The 9,987-nt window shown below is 41.6% G+C and overlaps 1 protein-coding gene across 1 annotated transcript in view; it reads right to left on the bottom strand.

Moving 5' to 3' along the window:
- Hsd17b4 (hydroxysteroid 17-beta dehydrogenase 4) overlaps positions 1 to 9,987 on the bottom strand; it is a 72,780-nt gene that overhangs the window by 43,562 nt on the left and 19,231 nt on the right. Inside the window, exons 7-9 of the mRNA XM_031365665.1 lie at positions 9,149 to 9,233; positions 7,389 to 7,576; positions 328 to 419 (exon numbers count right to left, since the gene is read on the bottom strand). Coding sequence (XP_031221525.1) covers positions 328 to 419; positions 7,389 to 7,576; positions 9,149 to 9,233 — 365 coding nt within the window. The remainder of the gene's footprint in view (positions 1 to 327; positions 420 to 7,388; positions 7,577 to 9,148; positions 9,234 to 9,987) is intronic.

Here is a 9,987-nt window from a genome sequence, read left to right as displayed (position 1 = left end):
AAAAAAAAAAAAAAAAAAAGACATGGGTATAGTTTTGTTTAAAACACAGGCCTGCTGTGTCTCCCAAGTAGAACCAAACTCCATGCTGTCCCCTTGGCCTGAAGAGTGCTGGGATAACAGTGTACACCTCCTTCCCTGTTTAACACGTGTTGTATTCTGTAATAACATATATAAAAACGTTCTACAAATATAAAAACGTTCTACAAATCAAGTGAGGCAAAGGTACAGACCTTTCCAAATGTAAGCATTTGGGACATACTGATGCACAATGTTTAAAATTTAATTAGATAAACAATGCTTTAGGAGAGCAACAAAGTTTCAAAATACCTCAAATAAGCCACCATTTTCCTGACAGCTCTCATGGCAAAGCCAAAGGACAAGAGGGGCCACATACTCTGGCTTCAGGGCTTCAACAATATCTGAAACAAAGAGAAAAGCACCATGACCAAGAGCACATACAGGCTTCCAAACTCATTGTACTCTCTGGAAACATTTTACATAAATAAACACAGACTTTCAAATTAAATGTGAACAACGTTACATATAATTAATCTAAGCTTAAAAGGCTTAAGAGCATTTTCATCCCAGCTAAGAAAACCTAAAGTCCTCTCAAGTTTCTGCAATCACAGGCATCAAGTGTGCCTTTTAATGATGGGTAGCACACATTCACTGAAAAAACAATTGCCAGAGCTGCCTGAGCAAGGACTGGTGAGTAATATATAAATAATATAAAACTTGACAATCTTTGGCAGTACTCATTCTCAAAGTTATTTTCCTCTGCCCGCTGTTTAGTAAGCATCCAGGACACTAGGAAGCATCCTTGGCAAGTGTAAAGTGCAGAGAATGGCTGGGCCGGAACGTTCTGCTGTACTGGAGACTATAAACTAAGAATGCTCTCCCACTGCACTCGGGGAGCATCATGTTAGCGTAGAAAAGAGCTGTTACCCAAGGCAAGTGAAGACCTAGACTACAGCGTTGGCTCAGCTGTGAATGCGAGCATCTGGCTCACCTCCCCCACTCCTGGATCCTCATCAGTAAGCAGGTAATTTAGGGTACATTCCCTACCTCTGATACTGAGATGTTCAAGTGCAAATGAGAGATGACTATGCCCCACAGTATGTTATTGGTTTATAGTACCTTATAATTGTACTTAAGTATAGTAGGTGCAAATTTTAATTGATCTAGCCAAATACAATTATACTCTGATGAAAATTCTGACATAAATCTAATTGCATGTTATATGTACTTTTGCTCACCAATCTTTGCCTAGGCAACTCTATTTTTCTCCTGAAAAACTGTTACTTTGTTGCTCAACCATCAAGGATACAGCTAATACAAAAGACAGAGGAATCTAAAACACAGAAAAGGAAGAAAGTCTCCACCCAGTGAAAACAGGAGAGAAACTGCATGGCAGGAACCAGAGGTGAACAAAGGATTGAGAAGGAGCAGATGAAGCTGTGACCATGGGCTGTGACCATGGGCTGTGACCGTGGGCTGTGACCATGGGCTGTGACCATTGGCTGTGACCATGGGCTGTAACCGTGGACTGTGACCGTGGGCTGTGACCGTGGGCTGTGACCGTGGGCTGTGACCGTGGGCTGTGACCGTGGGCTGTAACCGTGGGCTGTGACCATGGGCTATGACCATGGGCTGTAACTGTGGGCTGTGACCATGGGCTGTGACCATGGGCTGTAACTGTGGGCTGTGACCATGGGCTGTGACCAGCAAATCCTGGCTGCTGACACAGAGGAGGTGGAAGAGAACAACAAGAAGTAAAGAAGACATGAGCTAGAGTCCAAACAAACAGAAAAACAGTGAGATAACAGAATTAGAAAACTTCTCTCAATAAGAATCCAAAATGTAAATGCTTTTAACTATCCAATTAAAATATGCAGATTCGCAGATTAGGTTTTAAAACAAGATGCTTCATTTGTTGTCTCTATGAAATAAATACATTTTAGTGGCAAAGACACACACTGCGAAATACTGAAGAAACAATGGATGGCAAGTTACCCAGCAAGCAGAAGCTAGAGATACAGCAGTGTAGATATGATGATGACAGAAAAAGGAAACTTCAAACCAAGGGCAGTCAGAATAGCAAAACCAGTCCAATATATTACTGACAGACAACCCATAAAGAACATGGGACAGAGACACAGCTCAGCAGCTAAAGTGTTTGTTGCTCAAATGTTAGCTTTGGATCCCCAAAAGCCCACACAAATGCCAGATGGGTATGGCACCCTGCCTATTCTAGCCTCAGAAGACAGTGATAGGAGATGCCAGAACAAGCCAGCTAGCCAGACTAGCCATACAGACACACTCTCAATTTGACTAAGGGACACTGCCTGAATGTATAAGAGGGAGAGAGATGACTACCCAGGGTCTTCACATGCACAAAAAAATGCACACATGCACACCCACAGACATACATGCACAAACAAAAACCACAAACGACTGAAAAGAAACTGAAGCAAAGGATAAACCCAGCAACCAACGGTATAAAAATAAAAGCTCATACAAAGCCCAATACAAAGCCCTGTTTTTATTGTCAAAGCATCATGTTCAGAATCTAACAAAAATTGAAAGCCATGCTAAAAGGCAACAAAGAGTGCCAGAGCCAGGTTCAAGCACAGCAGAAACTTGGGAATTATCAAATTGGGAGATTAAAACAACTAATTAATATGTTACAGGTTCTTATAAGAGCGAAGCAATATATAAAAGCAGATGGATACCAAGTGCACAGGTGGAAACTGTAGAAGCAAAAGAAAATAAGCCAGACAAAGAAATGAAGCATCGCGTGTTCTCTCTCATACGAAGAGTCCAGACTGAAGAAGAACTCCACAAAACAACAAGAGCATATGGTTAACAAAAGAGGCTATGGGGTAAACAGGATCCAAGTACAGTATGTGAAGTGTGAAACTGTAATGGGACCATTTATTCTATATGATTAATGTATGTGAAGAAAAATTTACAAAGAGAAAATACTAGCAATCAAAATCACTCTAACAGAAGTGAAGAATCAATATGCTTGAGGATCTGGCACTATACAATCCTGAAACAGACCAGAACGTTTAAGAGTTATGAAAAATTCAAAAGTGTGTAACATGTCCAACAGAAACAGAGTAAGAAAAGGGAAAAAGAAGTGTTGGAAGTAACTATGACAGAGAGTTACCCAGAATTAGCAGGAAATGTGTGTGACTTAATCCAGGAAAGTCTTGTTTAGCTCCCGGTTTTACAGGTATCTGTCCATCAAGCCAAAGAGGTATAGTGGAGCAGAACTGTACAACTCACCACAGCTAGGAAGCACAGAAGAGACAGGAAGTAATCAGAGGCAGAGAATGCACAGAGGCAAGTGTACCCTTCAAACACATGCCACCGTTACCTACTTCCTCCAGCCAGGCCTACCTTCCTGCTTGCTTTCCTAGTTTGTGAAGAATATGTTTTTGCATACACATACAACAAGAGATACTTGTGTTCCTCTATTTCTTTATCATGTAATGTAATATCAAGTGAAATATTGTCAGTGGTTATATTAAATTATGAGACACTAAAAGACTAAGTGTTTCTCACAGGACATTGCTACCTATTCTAAAATTTATAATTAATTTATGGCTGTGAATAAGAAAGTTGTATCCTGTTAGGCAAAATTATGACTTGGTTATTTTTTCATTTGGAAATTAAGTGTAGCCATGTGGTGGTGGTGGACACCCTTGATCCCAGTACTCAGAAGGCAAAGGCCAGCCTGGTCGAGATCAAAAGTTGCAGGACAGCCAGGGATACATTGAAAAACCCTGTCTCAAAAAACAAACAAACAAACAAACAAAAGATTCTGGAAATTGAGTGTGACATAGGGAGATGTGATTGTGTGGCCAGCTGACAAGAGGTAGACTTGGAAAGGCTAATCTCAGTAGTCAGCTTAACTACACTGGAATAATCAACTGAATCCAGGCCGTTGGGTTTTGAGTAGATTATTTGCGTAGATTATCTACTCAAACACGTTGGTTTGAGTAGATTATTTGCGGTATGGAGACCTACCCTAAGTCTGGAACATCAGAGGCAGGAAGATCTGCCCTAAATCTGGGCCATACCTTCTGGTGGCAGCCCACATAAAAGGGCATGGAAGAAGGAAGCTTTCACTTTTTGCCTGTCCTGCCCACAAGATGTGCTGGGCAATGGTGTCTCTGAACTTGTGGGAGTGACCTACCAATGACTAGTCTAACTTGAGGCCCATTCCACAAGAGGGGACCCATAGCTGACACTGCCCAGGTGGCAGGAACCAGAAGCTGGATGGCTCAGAGACCTAGAGTAGAACCAAACACAACTGGACAGAAAAAAAGTCAATGACATGATTCCTAATGATATTCTGATACAGTCATAGATCTGTGCCTAAACCAACGGTTATCAGCTGATGGGATCAGATGCAGAAAGAAACCCATAGCCAAACGTTAGGTGGAACTCAGGAAAACCTGTGTGAAAGAGGGGAAGAAAATATTGTAGGAGGCATAGCCATGGAGGACACCAGGAGAACATGGTCCACACAATCACCTAAGCAGGGCTCATGGGGGATCACAGAGACTGAAATGACAAAACAGAGCCTGGATGGGTCTGCGCCATGTCCTCTGCATATATGTTATGGTTGTGTAGCTTGGGATTTTTGTGGGACACCTAACAGTGGAAGTGTCTGACTCTTTTGCCTGCTCTTGGGACCCTTTTTCTCCTACTGGGTTGCCTCATTCAGACTTGGTGTGAGGGTTTGTGCCTAGGCTTACTGTAGCTTGTTATACAATGTTCAGTTGATATCCCTGGGAGGCCTGCTGAAGGGAAACAGAGGAGCAGTGGGTCTGGGGGAGGGAGATGGAGAGGAGTGGAGGGAGTGGTTGGGAAGTAATATATGAGAGAAGACTAAGTAAAAAGAAAAAAGGAAAAAATATCTAAGGAAAAAAAAGCAAACAAGAATTGGAGGCAAGCCACACACGGTGGGAAATGTATCTGCAAAACATGTTTCCAAAATATACAAATACTTAAAACTCAAAAGAGGAACCAACTCAAGCTACAAATGGAGGTGCAGCCATTCAGGAGGTGGAGGCAAGCTGTCAAGTGTGAAGTCAGTTTAGGCTACAAAGCAAGATCCTATCTGGTGAACTTAGTTTAATCCATAGAACCAGGCAAGGGTGGAATAAGAAAATCAATGTCACAGTTAACCTCTGACCTCCATGCATCACATAACATGTACCCATATGCAAACACCATGGTACACCCAGAATAATAATAAATAGTAAATCAATAGATACTTCACCGAAAGAAATAAGTGCAACAGCTAATAAATCACTAGCTAGCTGTTAAAAAGACTAAGATTCTATTTTGATTTGCCAAATGTTGGCAAGATAAAGCACAGGAGTTCTAAGTCAGTGCTGGTGGAAATGCAAATGATGAAGACATTGCGAAAGACCACTCCATAGTTTCTTACACAGATAAAGTAGTTTTGCAAATTAGCCAATAATCACATTTCTTAGTATCTTCTCAAAAACTAGAATTTTATATCCATATGAAACTTAGATATGAATTATTGGTAGCTATCTTCTGAGGGTTTCTATTCCTGGGATAAAATATCATGACAAAAATAAATTTCATCCTCTAGGGAATGCAGGGCAAGGACTCATGGCAGAAACCTTGAAGCAGGAACTGATGCAGAGGCCACGGAGGCATACTTGTTCCTCATGGCTTGTTCACCCTGCTTTCGCATACTATCCAGAACAACGTACCCAGGGATGGCACCATGTGACCTGCCTACCAGCATCAATCCAACCAGAAATGCTTATAAGCCAATGTGGTGGGGGGCATTTTCTCAATTGAGTTTCTCTCTTCCAAAATGACTCTAGCCTGTGCCAAATTACAACAATAAAACAAAACAAGCAAAGTAAAACAAGCAAACAAAACTAGAAGCAACCAAGATGCCCTTGTAGGTAAGTTAATAAACAAACGGTGGTGCTCCCACACTGTGGACTACATCCAAACAATACATGAGTTTCCCCCATCCAAGGAAAGGGAAAGGAGTAAGTGCGGCACTGGCAAACTCTGTACCACTCTATAAGAGTGGGCACACGAGGGTGTGCATTTATATAAGTCTTACAGTTGTACAGGACAAAGTGAGTCCTAACGCAACTATAAACCTTGGTTAACAACAATAAATCAGTATCAGATCATCAGTTATAACAAGACAGCACAGATGTTAACAGGAACCCAGGAAAGGAACACACGTGAGAACTCTCTACACTCTAACCAATTTTTCTATAAAGCAAAACTGCTCCAAAAATAAAGTATGTTACATTCTATATTTATGCTATGCATTTCATATTGTACTTTATATGATCTAGATAAGTAATCTATTATTATAAATGTGTTGTACTTATTATAAAATAGTAAGAATATTATTATCCTGTCTACAGAAATATGTGTGTATATCTAGCTATGCAGAGAAAAGGGATGAAAGTTTACTTCCAAGAGGGAAAATTAATGGTCATTTTCTATAGTTTCCACTGTACTCTTTAAGTTTTTCAGCAACAGCCATAAATTACACAAAATGCTTTTGAAATTAGAAAGAAATTTCCTTTTTAAGTATTCAGAAAACTAAATCCTTTTGCGAAGCATCTTCCACACATAGTGTGGCAGACTCTAACACGCTCACCTTCCACACACAGTGTGGCAGACTCTAACATACGCATCTTCCACACACAGAGTGGCAGACTCTAACATACGCATCTTCCACACACAGTGTGGCAGACTCTAACACGCTCACCTTCCACACACAGTGTGGCAGACTCTAACACGCTCACCTTCCACACACAGTGTGGCAGACTCTAACATACGCATCTTCCACACACAGTGTGGTAGACTCTAACACGCTCACCTTCCACACATGGTGTGGCAGACTCTAACACGCTCACCTTCCACACACAGTGTGGCAGACTCTAACACGCTCACCTTCCACACACAGTGTGGCAGACTCTAACACGCTCACCTTCCACACACAGTGTGGCAGACTCTAACACGCTCACCTTCCACACACAGTGTGGCAGACTCTAACACGCTCACCTTCCACACACAGTGTGGCAGACTCTAACACGCTCACCTTCCACACACAGTGTGGCAGACTCTAACACGCTCACCTTCCACACACAGTGTGGCTGACTCTAACACACGCATCTTCCACACACAGTGTGGCAGACTCTAACATACGCATCTTCCACACACAGTGTGGCAGACTCTAACACGCTCACCTTCCACACACAGTGTGGTAGACTCTACCACGCTCACCTTCCACACACAGTGTGGCAGACTCTAACACACTCACCTTCCACACACAGTGTGGCAGACTCTAACACACTCACCTTCTGGCATCACAGTCTCTGTCATCCGTGACCCAGCACTGGGGGCAATGGTGTTACAATGAATGTTGTTCTTCCTGCCTTCAATTGCGAGAGTATTGCAGAGACCCAGAATGCCCAGCTTTGCAGCACCATAATTCGCCTGGCCAAAGTTGCCATATATTCCAGAAGCTGAGGAAGTCATAAGGATTCTAAAAAAACAACAGCAGCATCATCTCTCCCTGTGTTGCCGACACTGCAACCCTAACAACTGTTCTGATACTGTGCTGCCTGTCAACTCTGTACACGCTGCTTCACCTCTCACAGCTATGAATCATAGTTAGAATAATGTTGATTTAAAAAGTGATTCTAAAATTCAACTATAGGATTTAAGTACATAGAAAGAAGCTCTGACTAGAGCCAATGGACTTAAATATAACAATGTTTATATACTATCTACGAAAAACAACAATATTTATAAACACAAACTAGCAACACATAAATTAATATTTCAGCAAGGAATATAAGGTTAAACAGTTTTAATTCTTCAGTGGTCATCACTTTGCTGCTCCATTTCTGAATAATACTAAATGCCATCATATAACCTGACACACTCTCACTCCACTTAGAATAACAAACAAAATAAATCACATCATTTACTTTCAGAACTTTCAAGATCAAGATAAAATAGGAGTCTGGAAAAAAAATTAGCATCCTTAACAATTTGCTTCAACAACCATCTGAAGCCTAACTGCAGGGCTGGCCCTGACACACTGAGGGCAGTAGAGATGTAAGTATAAGCAAGTTATGCTTTGTGCACCAATAAAGAGAACTCCTGATCCCAAACAGATTACAAAGACTAGCCCAGGGTGGGCTAGCATGAGAAGAAATGGCCACTCATTTCTCTGCCCATCTGGTTGCTAGGCACACCAAATAACAATCTTCACTGCGTATACTGCTTTCTAAAGTGTTGTGTAGTGGTTTCCTACAAAACTAAAATCTTCTGTCTTGGGAGGAAGTTCATGAAGCCACAGGATGATTACAAGGGTCAAACAACAGGATGTTCTAAGGGAAGGTAAAACATTCTGGGCTATGGGGGAGCTCACTAAGCTCAGTAAGTACTCTACTCAAAGACTTCAGGAAGTCCCTGAATCCAACAGGATTCACTAGACCCCTCCTTCCCAAAGGTTATAATAAATTGTAAGGACAGCTGCTAAAAACCAGTCTCAGGCAAGGTGAGCTGTCTGGAAAAGACTCAGATGCACTGAGACACCTAAAAAGACACTCTCTAATAAGTTGAGGTTACTGTAGGCTGGACAGTGAGCTCCCAGTGCCTAGTTTGTGCACTGTCACCATGCTGAGGGGGAATATGGTGATGCAGCTGTCTTTGAGTCATTGCTGCTCTTTTTAGTAGCACCTCACCCACATTTCTGTAACTAATGCCAATAAAGCTCATTGCTTTGTTTTGCTAAGCTGAACTCTGATGGTGTCTGTACTGTTGTCTGTTGTTGGCTCCCCATCTGGGATGAATACACATCGATTCACATCTCGTCTTCCCAAGAACAGTGTCACACAAAAAAACGTGATACAGGTTCATAGGAAATGTACTGATAATGAAAAGCATGTAGTGAAAGAAAAATACAAAGCTGGTGAGTGAGTGAGTGTGTGCTAAACTGTACTCGAGAGCCTGCACAGGTGTGAGAGTGCTTGACCCAGCACCAGTTACCCAGGAATAGCAAGCACTCTGTGCAAACATCCTCTCTGCTGACTGCAGGCAACTCTACCTTCCATAATTCTGTTTCTTCATATGGTCCCACGCTGCCCGGGTCACTTGGAAGGAGCCCCGCAAATGAACTCTATGAATTATATCTGAAAAAGAAATTGTTTTCATTATATGTTGGTCAGAAGTTAGGTGTGTCTTAGAATAAACATACACAAACATGTTCATTTTGTATGGGGCATTACTAACCATCTACTGTCACAACCAGGTGACCACTTTTGCTTTTGTTACAATTATGCTACTAATCGACAACTTAATACCCATACCTATAAGCCTTTCCTATAATTTATAAAATTATTATAATCCTTACATTAATCTAAACATGATATTGTATTTAATTAATGCCCACTCAAAATAAAAATGTGCCAATATAACCCAAGAGGGAGACAGTGTAGTATCTCCATTTACATGTGCACCGGGCAACACAAACTTACCCAAAGCAACTTGAGACTACCCTCCTTTAAATAAGTACCTGTAGGGATTTAGTTTGCCTGGTAAAGTGCTTATCACACAAGATAAGAACCTGAGGTAGAGTCCCAGAGCCATGTGAAAACTTTAGGCATGGTGGTTAAGTCAAAGACAGGTGCTTGGGACTTCCTAGCCAACAAGTCTAGCCCAACTAGTGAGCTCCAGACCAATAAAAGGCCCTATTTCAAAGAAGGTAGGTGGCATTCCTCAGGACAATAACCTAACATTGTCCCTGGCATATAAATGTATATGCATACCCATCTCACACATACATGAACTGATATACATGCATTAAAAGCAAATATCTAACTGCAACATGTAACAAGGACACATGCTCCACCATGTTCATAGCAGCCTTATTTATAATAGCCAGAA

The sequence above is a fragment of the Mastomys coucha genome, unplaced genomic scaffold (genome assembly GCF_008632895.1).
Source record: "Mastomys coucha isolate ucsf_1 unplaced genomic scaffold, UCSF_Mcou_1 pScaffold13, whole genome shotgun sequence".
Classification (NCBI taxonomy): Eukaryota; Metazoa; Chordata; class Mammalia; order Rodentia; family Muridae; genus Mastomys; species Mastomys coucha.
The sequence above is the reverse complement of the archived record's forward strand: the minus strand, read 5'-3'. Positions and strand labels throughout refer to the sequence as shown.